This window comes from Monodon monoceros, unplaced genomic scaffold (genome assembly GCF_005190385.1).
Source record: "Monodon monoceros isolate NGI ecotype Baffin Bay Population unplaced genomic scaffold, NGI_Narwhal_1 Super_Scaffold_9, whole genome shotgun sequence".
In the NCBI taxonomy this organism is placed as follows: domain Eukaryota; kingdom Metazoa; phylum Chordata; class Mammalia; order Artiodactyla; family Monodontidae; genus Monodon; species Monodon monoceros.
In genome coordinates this window covers 47201316-47218264 of record NW_021703786.1, presented here as the reverse complement: position 1 = coordinate 47218264, position 16949 = coordinate 47201316, and the positions used below count along the sequence as shown (strand labels likewise).

General features: G+C 54.6%; 2 protein-coding genes and 1 pseudogene across 15 annotated transcripts in view; 2 read left to right on the top strand and 1 right to left on the bottom strand.

The window, feature by feature from the left end:
- The first annotated feature begins 104 nt into the window (after positions 1 to 104).
- Positions 105 to 6962, top strand: INCA1 (inhibitor of CDK, cyclin A1 interacting protein 1). 2 transcript variants are annotated; one of them, XM_029211196.1, is made up of 7 exons: positions 105 to 509; positions 2114 to 2201; positions 4823 to 4936; positions 5173 to 5212; positions 5490 to 5683; positions 6148 to 6313; positions 6550 to 6962. In XM_029211196.1, exons 1-7 carry the CDS (start codon positions 158 to 160, stop codon positions 6694 to 6696), a joined length of 1101 nt encoding a protein of 366 aa, XP_029067029.1. In that variant the 5' UTR covers positions 105 to 157; the 3' UTR covers positions 6697 to 6962. The 2 variants fall into 2 exon arrangements, with proteins under 2 accessions (XP_029067029.1, XP_029067030.1); XM_029211197.1 differs by lacking the exon at positions 105 to 509 and having other exon boundaries at positions 2158 to 2201; positions 5532 to 5683.
- A 222-nt stretch (positions 6963 to 7184) lies between these two features.
- On the bottom strand, positions 7185 to 8069 carry LOC114889574 (annotated as a pseudogene).
- Positions 7271 to 16949, top strand: part of CAMTA2 (calmodulin binding transcription activator 2) — a 15841-nt gene continuing 6162 nt past the window's right edge. For 3 of the 13 annotated variants that reach the window (XR_003791870.1, XM_029211128.1, XM_029211132.1), the window contains exons 1-11: positions 7271 to 7499; positions 8806 to 8900; positions 9111 to 9214; positions 9593 to 9660; positions 9743 to 9878; positions 10463 to 10549; positions 10814 to 10967; positions 11311 to 11445; positions 11994 to 12934; positions 13653 to 13779; positions 15474 to 15608. Coding sequence is in view for 12 of the 13 variants with exons in the window: in XM_029211128.1 (XP_029066961.1) it covers positions 8870 to 8900; positions 9111 to 9214; positions 9593 to 9660; positions 9743 to 9878; positions 10463 to 10549; positions 10814 to 10967; positions 11311 to 11445; positions 11994 to 12934; positions 13653 to 13779; positions 15474 to 15608 (1918 nt within the window). In the remaining variant the exon portion in view is untranslated. Of the gene's footprint in view, positions 7500 to 8665; positions 8901 to 9110; positions 9215 to 9592; positions 9661 to 9742; positions 9879 to 10410; positions 10550 to 10813; positions 10968 to 11310; positions 11446 to 11993; positions 12935 to 13652; positions 13780 to 15473; positions 15609 to 16949 lie in introns of those variants that run through there. The other 10 variants (XM_029211137.1, XM_029211140.1, XM_029211130.1 and 7 more) reach the window with 9 other exon arrangements.

Here is a 16949-nt window from a genome sequence, read left to right as displayed (position 1 = left end):
AGTAGCGGCGCACGGCCCCCGCCCCCGCCCGGGCAGCACGAGCTGGGGCGGGAGCGAGGGGCGGGGGACCGGCGGGCGCGCGCGCGCGGTTGGGCGGGCGGGCGCGCGCCGTCCCGAGAAGGACTAGGCAGCGACCCGGACAGCTGTTAAAGGGGCAATGTACCCAGAACTGCGGGGCCCACCGGGCGGAGACGGGGTAACCGAGCTGCGGACACGGGAGGGCGAGCAGGACGCAGGCACTCGGGAGGGTGACCAGCGCCCAGAAAGCCGGGAACAGTTGAGGTCAACCCCGCTAGAAGACCCAGGACCCGGACCCGCGCACGTCGCCGCCGTCGGAGGCGCGCTTAGGGGGCGGACCCGCGCGCAGGGCCCCGCCCAGGAGGTGGCTCGGCGCAGGCCCCGCCCCAGGCGCGCGGCGCCGGCCGGCTCCGCCCTCGGCTGCCGACGCTGCCTCGCTCCTCCTCCGGGCTCGGCGTATAGTTCTAGAACTGGCCGCGCAGCTGCCTCAGGTACCGTGGCCAAATGTAGTCGGCGACGGCACGGCCACCCGGTCGCTGGGTCCTTTCCTGGCCCTCACGTTCGACAGACCCCGCAGGCCCGGGTCGTCCGCTCAGACTTGGGTGCCTTCTCAGGCCAGGCCACCCCTGCCTACCCAGCCTGGCCCCCTGCGGTCCTCAGGCAGTCCTTCAGACGCGGGCGCACCACCTGGGGGCCACATCGACTCCTCAGGCCCCCAATTTTGCCTTCGGGCTTAGCTGTTCCCCACGCCCCAGTCCACCTACCAAGGGTCCCCTGAGCCCACTAAGGCCTGGCCTTCCCTCCAGGCAGGGACCCACCCCCCAAGAACCCCAGGCTCTGGCCAACTCCTCAGACCAGCCGGACCCCTCAGGTCCTCAGCTGCCTCGTCAGGCTCAGGTTGCCCTCACAGCCTTGGCTGCCCCCGGGCCAACTGTCCAGTCCTCTGTCTAGCTTCCTTAGGCCTATTCTCCTCATAGATCTGGGTCTCCACCTAGACCCAATTACCTGAGGTCTGAATGCCCCTCAGCTTCCACCTGCCCTCTAGTCCAGCTTCCCCTGCTCTGGCCCAAGACATCCAATTTAGACCCCATCTGCCCTTTCAGCCAGATTTTAACCACGGCATTTGCCACCTCAGCTCTAAATACTCCTCTCTCCATTCTTCACTTCGCCTAACTCCTTTCTCAGCCCATCCTTAGTTGCCTTTGGATAAATACTTATTCACCTGCAACAGTTTCCAATTTTCTGACATTTATGCTGCCTACAGTCACTCTTCTAACTCATCTAACATTCTTATCTGCCAACCCCCCACTGGCTGTCAGGTCACCTTTGGCTGTCCCGAATTCTGGCTCTGTATAACTGACCTCTCTGCTCACCTTCTTCACCTGTAGACATTCCCAACTGCCTCCTCCTTCCTTGTCACCAACTGACCACTCTGTCCACACTTACCTTTTTTTTTTTTTTTTTGCGGTACGCGGGCCTCTCACTGTCGTGGCCTCTCCCGTTGCGGAGCACAGGCTCCGGACGCACAGGCTCAGCGGCCATGGCTCACGGGCCCAGCCGCTCCGCGGCACGTGGGATCCTCCCGGACCGGGGCACGAACCCGCATCCCCTGCATCGGCAGGCGGACTCTCAACCACTGCGCCACCAGGGAAGCCCCACACTTACCTTTTATTAACCCCTCACACCTGGTTTATTTACCAACCCTGAATTCTCTGACCCCAGCCACCAGTTCTGTACCAACTATCCCCAAATGCCTCTGCCCTATCTAGTCCACCTGTCACCCTTTTTCGTTTCATTATCCCATGTTGCCAGTTAATTCACTCCACTGCCATCTGTAAATTTCACTTACTCTGTATGTTTGGCTTCACAACATTTATTTTTCTCTTTTCTCTTTTACCACATCCACATTTCCTGTGTCTGCCATCTTGAACTTGTATGTTCAGCTAATAGAAATGTTCAGTACTTGAAATACCTTTTCAGCTCTCTTTCTTCTTTTCTGGCCCCATACATCTTCTTTCCAATCTCTAGACCTGCTACAGGTTCATTCCTACAGCCATTACATGAGTGAATGATTCATTTTCCATTATCCCCCCAGCACCAATGAGGAGACTCAGTCCAGCCACCCAGCCCAGTCCAGTCATGCAAGCGCAGGAGGATGGAGAAAACCTTATCCCTTTTGTCAAGTGAGTCCTCCCCACCCAGTGGGGAGGAGGGAAGATTGCATGCCTGTGTTCTTCCCTAAGAGGAGTAGGAAATAAGGAACAAGAAGCTCAGTGCCTGGTCTCAGGGGATTGGTGATTTATTAATTTATTCGGCAAATTGCTTTTGAACATTACAATGTTCTAGGCACTGTATATTAGGCATTGAGAATTCAGCAATTAGAACATAGGGGTCCTGCTCATAGAGCTTACCTTCTAGGGGGAGGAGATAGAAAGTGCATACAAATAAATATAATTTCAAATAGTAATAGGTACACGAGGAAAATAAAATAGAGGTACAACATAATGTAAAACAGACTGTCTTGGAGACACAAGTTTATATAGGGTGATTGTGGAAGAGGAGGAGGAAGTGAGTTTGAATTGAGATCTGAAAAATGAGAAGGCGCCAGTCTGATAAGAACCAGGGAGTAAAAGAAGGAATAGTAGGTTTAAAGAAAAAAAAGCCCAAGAAAGAAATTAGCTTGCTGCCTTCTAGGACCAGGAAGCAGGTTAGCGTAACTGAAACTTAGTGATTAAGGGAAAAGTGGAGTAAAGTCAGACAGGCAGAGGCCAGATCATATAGGATCTATAGGATCTTATAGGCCATTGAAAAGAGTTTGAATTTTATTCTAAGGACAGTAGAAAGGTTCTAAGTAAGGAAATGACATAAGCAGACCTTTTTTTTCTTCAACTTTTTTATTATGGAAAATTTCAAACAACTGCAGAAGTAGAGAAAATAGTAATCATGAACCTGGAGTATGCTTTTTAGTCAGGTGCAGTAATTATCATTACATAGATAATCTTTTTATTGATACACCCATTCAGCCTCCTGCTACTCAGACTATATTGAAGCAAATCTTAAACCATATATCATTTCACATAAGCATTTTTAAAAGATTATTCTTGGGACTTTCCTGGTGCTGCAGTGGGTAAGACTCCGTGCTCCCAATGCAGGGGGCCCGGTTTCAATCCCTGGTGGGGGAACTAGATGCTGCATGCATGCCGCAACTAAAGATCCCACATGCTGCAACTAAGATCTTGTGCAGCCAATATAAATAAATTTAAAAGATTATTCTGTGCAGAATAGATTATTGAGGGATTCAGATGGAAGCAGGGAATGGAGGAGGAGGCTATCTCTGTAGTCCAGAGAGGGGAAGATAAGCTGGAATATGATGGTGGGAATGGAAATAGTGAGGAGTAGTCAAATTTGAGTGTATTTTATGGGGGAATTCCTGGGCAGTCCAGTGGTTAGGACTCCGTGCTTTCACTGCCAAGGGCCTGGGTTTGATCCCTGGTTGGGGAACTGAGATCCCACAAGCAGTGTGGAGCAGCCAAAAGAAAAAATGATTTTTTTCTTTTTTTTTTAGTGTATTTTAGATGTAGAACTCACAGAACTTGCTGATAGACTGGATATCGGAGGTGAGGGAAGTAAGGCATACCAGATTTTTGGCTCTAGCAACTGGGCATTTGGGGTGCTTTTCAGCAAGATGGGGAAGGCTAGGGAGGAGATGTTGAGTGGACAGTTGAACCTGCAAGTCTGGAGTCCAGGGGAGGAGCCAGAGCAAGAAATGCAGATTTGGGAGTCATCAGCACATTGGTGGTTTAAAATCATGGCCTGAAACAACAAGGTCCTACTGTGTAGCACGGAGAACTATATTCAATATCCTGTGATAAACCATAATGGAAAAGAATATTTAAAAAAGAGAATGTGTATAACTGAGTCACTTTGCTGTGCAGCAGAGATTGGCACAGCATTGTAAATCAGTTATACTTCAATTAAAAAAGATGATAATGGGGCTTCCCTGGTGGCGCAGTGGTTGAGAGTCCGCCTGCCGATGCAGGGGACACGGATTCATGCCCCTGTCCGGGAAGATCCCACATGCCGTGGCACGGCTGGGCCCGTGAGCCATGGCCGCTGAGCCTGCGCGTCCGGAGCCTGTGCTCCACAACGGGAGAGGCCACAACAGTGAGAGGCCCGCGTACCGAAAAAAAAAAAAAGATAATAAATAAAGTCATGGCCTGGGTGAGATCACCTAAGGAGGAATGGAGATAAAGAAGATAAAGTGCCGAGGACGAAGCCCTAGGACACTCTTCTAGAGAGCAGGAGAGCAGACATCAGTCAGTCTGGGGGCTTTAGGAGTGATGAGAACTGTTCTCAAACAGCTTTGCACACCCCTCCCTACCTAAAGGACATTAGTATTTCTGAGATGGGGAGATAAAGCAGGGGTGTACAGAGGCCCTGCTCTCCTGGATACTTGCATTGACTAAAAGGAAACTGTCGCATCACTTGAGTAGTCGGGGCCTTCGTATTTGACAGCCCTGCTTGCTCAATATGATGTTCCCTGGTTGTGAGGTGTACTTATTTGAGATTCAGTGAGATCTGAAGCTCAAACAGTTGCTAATCTCCATGCTCACTCCAGCTCCAATCTCCTTTCAAATCAAAGGCCTCACCACCTTCCTCAGCTAAAATGGATAAGGGAGGACAAGGCCTGAGGGAGCCTGGGCAGCTGTATGGTCCCGTAGTAAGATAAGACTCCTAAATTCCTGGAGTGAGTAGATGCTGTAAGGGAAGAGCCAGACCTGAACCTACCTTGTCCTCACCTCAGGTGTTCCAGGGTGGTCAGCCGACCTCCACCACCCAGCTTGCCTTCCCAGAGCCTCAGACTGACGCCCCAGCGCTATGGAGACACCTTCTGGGAGAACCTTAGTCAAAGGCCCAGGTGGGTAGAAATGGAGAAAATGGGGATTAACTGGAGGTAGGGAGGGGAAGCTCTACAATTTTAAACTACCATAAAGCCTTATGGTAGCAATAAGCTTTAGTCTGGAGATAATTGCCCCACCAGCTGATGGACATTTTAGCTCCTAATGCCAAATAGGTGGTTGGGAGAGGTTGTTAGAGAAACAGTATGGATGGGGGTGTTCTCTCTGTACTTAGCCCCCTTTTTGTGCTTCACAGCCCCACCTGGATGGAGGAACAGTACATCCCACCCCTGCTGGTATGACAAACTTTCTGCCTTTTGACACCTCTCGGTTAAAGTTGCACCCACTGCTATCCTAGCCCCAGCTCTCCTTATTACCCCTTCCCTCTGGTGTCCCCCAGCCAGTGCACTAACCAGGCCCTCCTTCCTATGAATCAGTCTTCAGGTTTTCCAGATCACAGCTATGTTTTTGTGATCTGGGCTTCCCAAGACCCCTGACTCCCTATTTCAGTCCCAGCTCCCCTGAGAGACTCAGTTCTGCCTTCTAGCTCCTTTTCCCCATTCTCTGGCACAGAGAGCCACTGGTTGCTCCCAGCCTGGCCTGTACCCCCCTGAGGGGCTCCCACCCCCTGAGGTGCTCTGCAGAAGAAAGAGAAGGAGGCCATATTTGGCGGGAATGCAGCAGGGATCTGGGGGCATCCCAGCCCGGGTAAGGGCTGTCACTTATCACCTGGAGGATCTAAGGAGGCGACACAGAATCATCAATGAGTAAGGAGAGACATTTGGGCTCTGGGAGCTAAACAGGGTATGGGGACAGGACGGTTTGAACTAAAGAAGAGGTGGAGAGCTTTGAAGGAATTGGAGGTTGTTTGGGAATGTGCCACGGTCTTGGTGAGATCGAAGCAAAATTTCTATAATATGGGAAGGAGGAGGGAACTAAGGGATGGGGGATGAGCCACATGAGCCGAAAGGAGTGGAAACCAGGTCACTGAAGACAGGAAAGCACTCCATGCAACTGGAGGATAGTGCAGAGCTAGAGGTCACCTCTTGAGCCCCTGAACTGAAAATACTTCAGTCTGAAGGGAGCAGAAAGTTGGGAGTGGAGAGTTGGAAGTCAGATGACAACACTCCTGGGTCCCAGCAGGAAGTATTTCAGGGCAGGAAGGTGAAGAATGGAGAGACAGGAAGCCTGGCCTCCAGGCACCTCTTTCCTAAGTCTGAAGTCTCCACAGACTGAAGAAGGCCCAGTGGGGCAGCTCTAGGGCTCCGTCTGAGCCCCTGGTGCTTGACGACGACGGCTGTGGACTCCCCAACTCCACCGAACACCCTAGTCTGGAAGAGGAGAGGGCAAACTCTCCACGGGAGGAGGAGCACTTCCTTGCTCCTGGCAGGGCCCAGGTATGGTTGAACAGGAACTTGGTGGGGCGGTGGAGGGTGATGCGGATGCCTGGTCGTGCATGGAGAGACAGCGGGAGCATAAGAGGCACGTTGGATAGCTGGATTTGAGAGGAACAAAAATAAAGTAGACGAGAGCCAGAGACTTGGGAGTGCCTGGGTTTGGGGATTAGGAAATCTGGAGAGAGACCTATTTTCTGATTCTTCCTTTTTTTCCCTTCAATTTCTCATCCTTACAGCTGCTTTGGTCTCCCTGGAGTCCCCTGGGCCAGGAGGGGTCTTGTCTCTCCGGGCGGCCGAGCTCTCTGGGCTCCTTCAGCACGGCCACAGCCAGTAGGGACCCCCTTTACAATCCCTGGGGGGTGGAGTGGCAGTCTGAGGAGTAAGGAGAAACTGCCCACGCCCAAGATGCTAGCGTGCTCCAGGACCCACGACTAGTTCTGGGCCCTGGAATCTCCAGCATTTCTGACATCAAGGCATTCCCCCTTTCCCTGACCTTTCTCACTTTCCTCTCCCATCCTCTGAACTAGGCACGAACGGGGCTCCCTTGGCCTCCCATCTCTACCCGCCCGTCTCACAGGAGCTCCCCAAGGCCTGTCGTCCCGCAGGCCGGCTCCCTGCCACTGTGTTCTCTTTTTGTTCTGTTATTAAAAAGCAAGCATGTTGAGCCCGGAGTTGTCTTTCTTTCCGCGAAGTAGTGATGGAGAGGCTCGTGTGGCGGGAGGGCTCCTTTCACCTTCGTGAGGACCCCGCTAAAATGAAGTCGGGCTGTGTCCCCCAAATTCAAGGAGCTGTGCCCGAAAAATGTCCTGCCGGCTCCAGAGTCCCCCGCCCAGCGCTGTCGGCCGCCCGCGCCCCACTCCCCCGGCCGAGGTCACGTCGATCGGCCCAGCTTCCGCCTCCGGGACCCCGCATCCTGCCCCTCAGCGCTGCTGTCCCTTCCGGGACTTCCCGGCAGTCCGTCCCTCCGCCTGGCTCGGGGCCCTGGAAGCCGAGTCCCTCCAGCCAGCGCCCCACCCAGAGCCCCACGTGTGCTGACCCCAGGTTCTCGTCCCGACCCCCATCCCCTTAATTGGGAGGCCCCGCCCCGTGCGCAGTGACGTCGGACGCCGCTGTCAGCCGGCGCTGGGGGGGGGGTCGGTGTGGGGTAGAATGGCCGCTGCCGCCGTCACCCGCGGGACCCCGGGAGGTAAGAGCCGGGGCCTCTCGCCCGCCTCTCCGCCCCGCGCCAGGGGGCGCAGCTCCACCGGCCCGGACGTTGCGCGCCGCGCCGGGGACCACCGGCCCTCTCCCGCTTCGCCCCCACTCCCCGCTTCCGTCCTCCTTCCCCGCGCCAGGGGGCGCAGCTCGGCGCAGGGCCCCACGGCGGACCTGCCGGGCAGGACCGTCCCGGGGACCCCCGCACCCCGGCACCCGCACTGTCCCTTGCCCGCCACGCGTCCGCGGACTTTGCTCCGCATCTCCTGCAGGACATCCCTCCGTGCGGGAGGGAGGCGGGACCCTCCCACCTCGGAGCGTCTCCGCGGACCACCGCCCCGCGGCGGGGGGGCCGCCCCCGGGCCCGCCTCGCACCCTGGCCGGCTCCCCATACAGGACTGCGCACCTGCGCCCTAGGGTGGAGTCCTTACCACAACCCAGGCTCCAGTGCTCACAGCCGAGCTCGGACGGGCCTCTTCCTCCTCCCCATCCCCGGACACCTGGTGGAGCCCGCGCTGAGAGCATCCTCCAGCGTCCATCTGTTCCCCCAAGAGGGTGGGGGCTCAGGCTGGAGCCAGAGTGGTAGATGGGCTAGAGTAGGCCTGGAGGCCGAGGGAGGCAGAGGCTTTGGGGAGAGAGGTGCGGCGGGGTGCACAGGGCGGTCAGCCTCAGGATGGAGGATGGGTTGTCCTGAGGGTGGGTAGCTGGGTCCTGGTGTCTAGCCCAGATTCTACCAGGCCCTGACCAATCTGGAGGGAAGGGTGTAGGTTAAGATCAGTTGTCAGATCTGCCCTTCACCTTCGAAAAAATCAAATAGAGAAGTAACTCAGGGTGTGTCTTCTAAGGCCTAGCTCTCCACCCGGACTTAGATCTCCTGCCCTCCCCCCAGCATCCAGGCTCTCATGTGCCAAAGCATCCTCCAAGAACCGGATGCTCTGAGTCCCAGCCTCAGGACCTGACCTCACCATAGCCCCAGACCCGCAAGAGCCCAACCCCAGACCCGCAAGAGCCCAACGCCAGCCCCGCCGGCCTTCTCCCCTCCCCCACCCTGCCGGTCTCTTCCTGATTACTCTGTTCTGTTGTGTCTCCAGCTCGTGTTGGTTCCTGGCACCATGTCTGGGTTCGCCCTCTCCTCCATTCCCTGGCTGTATTCTGACATCATAGTCCAGCCCCTTCCTCTCGCTTCCTCATCTTTCTTAGATATCACGACCCAGTTCTGTACCTGGTCTCCTACCTCATCCTCCTCATCCTGGATAGTGTGGAGGCTTCTGCCATGACCTTGTTCTCTCCCTTCCCAGCACAGACTCCCCCTCCCCCCGGCCCCTCAGGCCGGGGGTGACCTTGCCCCCTGGAGCCCTCACCATGAATACCAAGGACACCACCGAGGTTGCTGGTGAGTTCACAATCCAGGTTCCCAGTTTGGGCACAGCCTTTTTTTCTCCCCAAGTGGTGGTGACCTAATTCTTGGATCCCTGCTCTCCTTGTCATCATTTCATCCCACCCTCCCACCCCGCCCCATGCTCTGGATTTGGCCCTTTTCCCCTGGATTATCACAGGGACATCAGGAGCAGCACCCTAAGTCCTCCCTTCTCATCCCCTCTAGAGAACAGCCACCACCTGAAGATCTTTCTACCCAAGAAGCTGCTGGAGTGTCTTCCTCGCTGTGCGCTGCTGCCTCCAGAGCGGCTCCGGTGGAATACAAATGAGGTTTTCTAGGGAGCCTGGGGGATTAGGGCATAGCAGGGCCTGGTGGGCTGGAGGAGTGTGAATGGGGGTCTTGCTGTGCCTGTCGACATTCTCTAGGCTCTTTGAGGATCATAGGAGAGGTATAAAGCCCTGCATCTTGTAGTAGCTCGCTTCTCCTTGGCATATCCACCTGTGTAAAGATACTATCTACCACTTACAAAGTACTTCCTACAAACCAAGCACTGTGCTCAGTACTTGTCCTGCATTATCTCATTCAGTCCTCCAAGGACGCTGTAGAGCAGACGCTGTTGTTATCCCCGAGGTATAGATGGGAAAGACCAAGAGGCCAGCCTGAGACTTTGGAAAGGGACACCCACCTGAGTGCCTCTTCTCCTGCAGGAGATTGCATCCTACTTGATCACCTTCGAGAAGCATGATGAGTGGCTATCCTGTGCACCCAAGACAAGGTGAGAAATTTTGTGAAGGTGGGGAGTGGCAGGGATCCTGGGTTCTGTACACAGAACTCGAGGCCAATCCTTCCCTTCTCAGGCCTCAGAATGGCTCTATTATCCTCTACAACCGCAAGAAGGTGAAATACCGGAAGGATGGTTACCTCTGGAAGAAGCGGAAGGACGGGAAGACCACCCGAGAGGACCACATGAAGCTGAAGGTCCAGGGCATGGAGGTAAGCGAGGCCTCCAGCTCACCTGCCCTGGTCCTCCTTCTCCCCGCTAGCTGGGTTCCAGCCCTGCCAGGGCTTGGTGACATTCTCTGTCTACCACCCTCCCAGTCACTCTTCCCTTCTCACTCACTTTGGATCCGCTAGGTGGTTGCTTAGCCTACTCTCTGCTTCCCATTTCCCTCCGTGACCCAATTCTCCAGGACTTAGGCCACACCTCCCTCTGGAGGACACAGATGCCCAATCTCCTTACTTCTCTTGCATTTCCTGCAGGGGTCCGAGTACTGACCCTCTAAGCACAGGTTTCTCTTCCCTCAAATCATTGCTCCTCATCTTGGATGCGTTGTTGCCATGCCCTCTGATTTTTGGATGGTTCCATATGGCAAATCTGGTCCTTGTTGTAAGGCCCTGGCCCCACTGTTCCCTCCTCTCTGTCCTGGGGTGACATGGGGTACTGGGATTTGAAAGGTGTGGGGAATAGGTGGGGGTGGGTGAGGGTGAAAGAGGAGCTGGTGGAAAGATTGGGATTCCTGCAAAGGGACTGAACAGAGGAAGAGTTGGGGAGCAGACTAGCCCTCCCCCCACCCCAGCCTGTCTCCTGGCAGTGTCTCTATGGCTGCTACGTTCACTCTTCCATCGTCCCCACATTCCATCGGCGCTGCTACTGGCTGCTCCAGGTGAGGATGGAAGAGCTCAGGGAGACAGAGTCTACCTGGCTCTTTGAGGGAGGTGGGGGCCTGCAAGAATGAAGTGGAAGGATGACTAGGGTCTGAGTGGGAAAAGGAGACTGGGAAGAAGAGAAAGGGGTTTGGGGATGGAGAGAGCCAGAACTTGGGGGGTGAGGTTGGGGGTGCCTGGGAAGAAAGTGAGGACTAGGAGGCTGAACCCCTGGGTGGCAGGACCCCCCCCATAGCACTCTGCATGTACCCTTGTGCTCTCAGAACCCTGACATCGTCCTTGTGCACTACCTGAACGTCCCAGCCCTGGAGGATTGTGGAAAGGGCTGCAGCCCCATCTTTTGTTCCATCAGCAGCGACCGTCGAGAGTGGCTCAAGTGGTCCCGGGAGGAGCTGTTGGGACAGCTGAAGCCCATGTGTAAGGCAGCAGGGCTAGGACAGCTCTCAATGGGGAAAGTGGACATAGGGAGCTCCCAAAGGGGCCAGGGTTCTATACTCAGGAGTCTGTGGGGTGACCATTTCCCCCCAAGCCAGGAGGGGTCTTTCCTGGGTGGGTGGGTGGGTACCAGGGTCCCTGGTGTGATCTAAGGTGTTGGAATATGGAGGGCAGCTGTGAGCTATGGGAGCTGTCTTGAGGCTGCTGGCCTCTGTTCACCTAGCCAGAAGTCTTAGAGCATCTCAGGTGCTTGGAAGAGCCATCAAGATTCCCTGGTGACTATTCTGTGGGGGTCCTATAGCACTTCCCCCCAACTCTCCTCTAGTTCATGGCATCAAGTGGAGCTGTGGGAACGGGACAGAGGAGTTCTCTGTAGAGCAGCTGGTGCAGCAGATCCTGGACACCCACCCGACCAAGCCTGCACCCCGAACTCACGCCTGTCTCTGCAGTGGAGGCCTTGGTTAGTGACCCCTGACCTTGGAACCCTCCTCCCTCCTAGTGTGCTGCCCTTACTCACATCAGGGGGATAGCTGGGATTTGCATGCTTATTTGCATGTCTTTTGCATGTTCCAGAAAGATGGGCCAGATGAGCAGAGGCCTTCCCATCTGCACACTGCCCAGTTCCTTTTACTTGATTCCTGGCAGCCCAGGCTCTCTATTTGCTTTCTTCATAAAGCAGCTCCTGGCCACCCCAGCACTACCACTTACACACAGGCTTAGCTTTATTCTTAGTTGGTACCCACTTGGTTCTGTTCTTTTGTCCTTTTTCTATGCCTTTACCTATTTCTCTCAGCTATTCCCCCAAGCCCTCAATCCTCTCCTGCAGTGCTCCTCCAGGGGGAGGGAGGGGGAGGAGAAATATTTCTGCCGCCTCCCAGTGGCCATAATCAGTATGACACCTCTGGTATTTAGTGACATCTCAGGAAATGCATGAAAGCTTTCCAGTAAGGGAAGGCTGGAGAAAGATGTGTCGTATCCCTTCTCTCCCCACCACCCCTTCCACTGCAGGTTCTGGGAGCCTTACCCACAAATGCAGCAGCACGAAACACCGCATCATCTCTCCCAAAGTGGAGCCCCGAGCTTTAACCCTGACCTCTGTCCCCCATCCCCATCCCCCTGAACCCCCTCCACTGATAGCCCCACTTCCCCCAGAGCTCCCCAAGGCACATACCTCCCCATCTTCTTCTTCCTCTTCCTCCTCTTCCTCCGGCTTTGCGGAACCCCTAGAGATCAGACCTAGCCCTCCCACCTCCCGAGGGGGTTCTTCGACAGGAGGCACCGCTATCCTCCTCCTGACGGGACTGGAGCAGCGAACTGGGGGCTTGACGCCCACCAGGCACTTGGCTTCCCAGGCCGATCCTAGGCCTTCCATGAGCTTGGCTGTAGTCGTAGGCTCTGAGCCCTCTGCCCCGCCAGCTCCTCCCAGCCCTGCCTTTGACCCGGATCGTTTTCTCAACAGCCCACAGAGGGGCCAGACGTATGGAGGAGGGCAGGGGGTAAGCCCAGACTTCCCTGAGACAGAGGCTGCCCATACCCCCTGTCCTGCCCTAGAGCCCGCTGCTGCCCTGGAGCCCCAGGCAGCTGCTCGGGGTTCCGCTCCACAGCCCAGAGCAGGCGGGAGAAGAGGAAACTGCTTCTTCATTCAAGATGATGACAGTGGGGAGGAGCACAAGGCCCAGGGGGCTGCCCCACCTGTACCTTCACCCCCTGCTTCACCCGCACCCTCACCTGCCCCCTTGGAGCCATCAGGCAGAGTAGGAAGAGGGGAGGCCTTGTTTGGAGGAGCTGGTGGGGCCAGTGAACTGGAGCCCTTCAGTCTTTCATCATTCCCTGAGCTCATGGGAGAACTCATCAGTGACGAAGCTCCGAGTGGCCCTGCCCCAGCCCCCCAGCTCTCTCCTGCTCTTAGCACCATCACCGACTTCTCCCCAGAGTGGTCCTACCCTGAGGTGAGTCTCAGGCTTCTCTCCTCCCTCCTGCATCCCTCTTACCCTGTGGTCTGTGACCTAGTTTCCCTCAGTTCCCACGGCTGCTTAGCTCTCTTCCCAACCTCATAGAGTGTAGCTCGTTTCCTGTTTTCACAGGCCCTCTGACTAACCCTTTCTCCCTCCCTCCTCCTTCTACCTGTGAATTGTGATTGTGTGAGTCCCTCAAGTGCCCCAGGGGACTTCATTCCTTGGTGGCTGTTTCATGGGGTGGGATGGGGCCGGGGAGGGACTGGGACAGCTCAGCCTGGAGAAGAGAAAATACAACTGGGATGTGATTGCAGACTTTGGGAAGCTGAAAGACTGTGTTCAGCAGTGGAGAAGTTCTGCTTTTTGCTGCTCCAGGGAGGGAAAGCAGGAACTACAGTGGGGGTCCAGAGGGGGCCTGAGAAAAGGACTTCCTTCCGGTGACAGCTATGTGCAAATGGGTTGGTAGCCTTGGGGGAGGCAATCAGTTCCCCATTTCTGGCAGATTCAGGTAGAGGACAGGAGTGTGGGGAGAAGGGACAGTGGGTTGAGTTCACTCCACTGGGTCCTGTCCAATCCCTACACCCCAGACCCAGGGGTGTACAGAGGACAGTAGATCCTCTCTCAGGGTCTGAATGAATGAATGAATGACTGAGTGAAGGGATAATCAACAGAGAGAGCTCCAGTCACACTGCTCTCTGACTTACGTCTGCAGGGTGGGGTCAAGGTGCTCATCACAGGACCTTGGACAGAGGCCGCCGAGCATTACTCCTGCGTCTTCGATCACATCGCAGTGCCAGCCTCACTTGTCCAGCCTGGTGTCTTACGCTGCTACTGTCCCGGTATGGGGACTGGGAATGGTAGGGGAAGGGACTAAGATAGGACAGTTAGGACTTCCAGGAAGACCTGGGAACAAATGTGTTGGGTTGTTCCTGAGAGTGGAAAGACCTCATCCAGTCCTGGGGCTGAGCCCTGTGGTCCACCAGCAGGCAGATGACTCTGAGCTTAGATGTCAGAAGGTCTAGTTCTGGTCTAAGAAATCTACTTCTTAGCTGACTGGTGATCTTGGGTAAGTCTGTTCCTTTTTTAGGTCCTTGGCCTCCCCTCCTATAAGGTCAGGCATTTGACCCACGGAGTCTCTAATGTCTGTCCAGGCCCTCTGGCTCCAATCCAGGGAGTTCTTAGGAGAATGAGAAAGGAGAGATGTTGGTCTCCTCCAACCAGTCTTGGGACTGAAGGACATTGGCTTCTAGACCTGTGCTGTCCAATATGTTGGCCATTAGCCACATGTGCCTATTGAAATGAATTAAAATTAAATAAAATTTAAAATCACTTCTCTCTTTTTTTTTTAATTAATTTTTTTTTTCCTTTGGCTGTGTTGGGTCTTCGTTGCTGTGCGCGGGCTTTCTCTAGTTGCGGTGAGAGGGGGCTACTCTTCGTTGTGGTGCGCGGGCTTCTCATTGTCATGGCTTTCTCTTGTTGTGGAGCACGGACTCTAGGTGCGCAGGCTTCAGTAGTTGTGGCACGTGGGCTCAGTAGTTGTGGCTTGCGGGCTGTAGAGCTCAGGCTCGGTAGTTGTGGCGCACGGGCTTAGTTGCTCCGTGGCATGTAGGATGCCCTTCCCGGGCCAGGGCTCGAACCTGTCCCTTGCATTGGTAGGTAGATTTTTAACCACTGTGCCACCAGGGAAGCCCTAAAATTCACTTCTTCCATCACACTAACCATATTTTAGGTGCTCAGTGGCCACATGTGCGAGTGCTACCCTATTGGACAGTGCAGATGCAGAATGTTTCTATCACCGAGCAAAAGTTCTTTTGGACAGCCCCGGTCTAGATGTCATTGCCAAGGCTCATCTCTGCCCTTTTGCCACCACCTTTGCCCCTTACCTGGCACTCAGCAATGTTGCTGTGGGACCCTAAGGACCACTAGAGTGACAGTTTGACAGCTTTGCTGTCTATGAGTGTGTCCTCCCCCAGTCTCAACAGCCCTGTTTAATGGTGGATTGCAGGAGAGGGGCTGAGACCAGAGAAGCTAGGAATTGGGAGTCTCAGCTTCTGGTCTTGGGGCCAGGGCCTGGTGGTTTCATTCTCAAGGCTATAGACATTTAGACCCTGGGAAAGAGCTCATATTAGGCCCTGTTGGTGAGCAGCTAATTCCTTTCCCGCATCTTAGTAACAGGGTTATGACCTCTGGACCTTGATCTTGGGGGATCAAGAGATTTCACCATTATCAAATTGTTTACAAGTATAGGTGTTTCTTGATCCGCTGCTTCTATACCTTGGTGCTGCACGACAACATCCTTAAGTACAGGGTCTAGAAGCCAAGGGGTCTCTGGCCTGTAGTAGGTATTAAGTTCTCAAACGAAGGGAATCCCTCCCCAGTTAGTGCCAAGGCCACTGAAGCCGGGAGCCTCTGGGGCCCACAGCAGGGGGAGTAGGGGAGGTAGATGTGAAATGATCACCTGTGACCCTGACACAGGGGGTCAGAGAAAGAGCCCAGGAAAGAGAGCCCCCTCGCTGATCCTTGCCCTCCCCAGCCCATGAGGTTGGGCTGGTGTCTTTGCAGGTGGCAGGGAGGGAGGGACCCCTTTCTGCTTCTGTGCTCTTTGAGTATCGAGCCCGCCGATTCCTGTCACTGCCTAGTACTCAGCTTGACTGGTTGTCACTGGACGGTGAGTACCTAGCCCTCTGACCCCACAACCTTTGAGCATGTCATGCTCCTAGACCCCTCAGGACTCAGGCAGCCACTGCCTTGCCCCTACTTTACTGCTCTTCCCAGCTCCTGCTTCATTGGTCATTTCTGAATGAGGCAGCAAGCTTCCTTCATCTCCTCTTCCCTGTAAATCTTGGAGCCAGCTTTGTCCCAGTGCTTGTCCTGTCCTCTGCATCTCAGAGGATGGGAGGGGCAGCGACAGGGTGTAGAGCAACATACATGGGATACACATGAGTGTATATATGTACCTAAACACGTATTTAAACTTTCTTACCATTTTTTCCTTTAATTATAAAGATAGGCATTTATTATAGGAAATTTTGAAATTACAGAAAAGCACAAAGTAAAAAATGAAAATTGACTATAACATTGCTCAGTAACATACAGCACCTTTAATATGTTTTTTATACAGAGGTGCACATACATACACACGTATGTGCGTACGTGTGTGTATTTGTTTAAATTCAGAACTGTGTTTGTCCCTTTTACTGGTTATCCCTCCTGTGGCTTTCAGAATTGTTTCTCTCCACATCTGCTTCTTTCTCAAGGTTTGCTTTTCTCCGTCTCCTCCTGTCCCTATCTAATCTGTGCTTTACCGCTCTCCTGTGGGTCTCCTGCCTCCCTCTTCTTTCCATTTCTCCTAGGACCCTTGTCTTCACTTCCCCTCTTCCTTATCGCCTGTTTGGTACGTCCCCCAGATCTCCTTTGTGCTTTCTCTCCTTTCCTTGTTTTATCTCTTCCACACTCTCCTGTCACACCTGAGTCTCTGCTCATGCCTCTCCACCTCCTCCCCACTGTCCCCTCTCTACCTTCATGCCCTTCTGTCCTGGCATCTCAGAACATCCCCAGCCTGCACCGGTTTCTCTGTTTCCCCATGGCTCTGACCCCCTCCTGCCTCCCCTCCTTGTCCTTGTGTGATCTCAGGAGGGAACAGATATAGCTTGGGACGTGTGCATGTGCGTTTGTGCATGGGGTGGGGGAGGAGGAGGAGGAATGGATGTGACCATCCATCTCTGTCGTCTCCCCTCCCCGCCATCCTCTTTGTGGACAGCTGCGGGGGGCCAGGAGGAGGGGGTGGTGCTTTTCAAATCACAGTCTCTGAGCTCTTTGGGGCAGTGGTTAACAGAGAGGAGGGACCCTGGAGGCCTTGAGCCCCAGCCCACTACAGAGGTAGTGTCTGGGGCAAGAAGGGACAGAACCGTCACCTAGGAGAAGGCTGGGAGCGTGTGTGTGTGTGTGTGTGTGTGTGTGTGTGTGTGTGAGAGAGAGAGAGAGAGAGAGAGAGAGAGAGAGAGAGAGA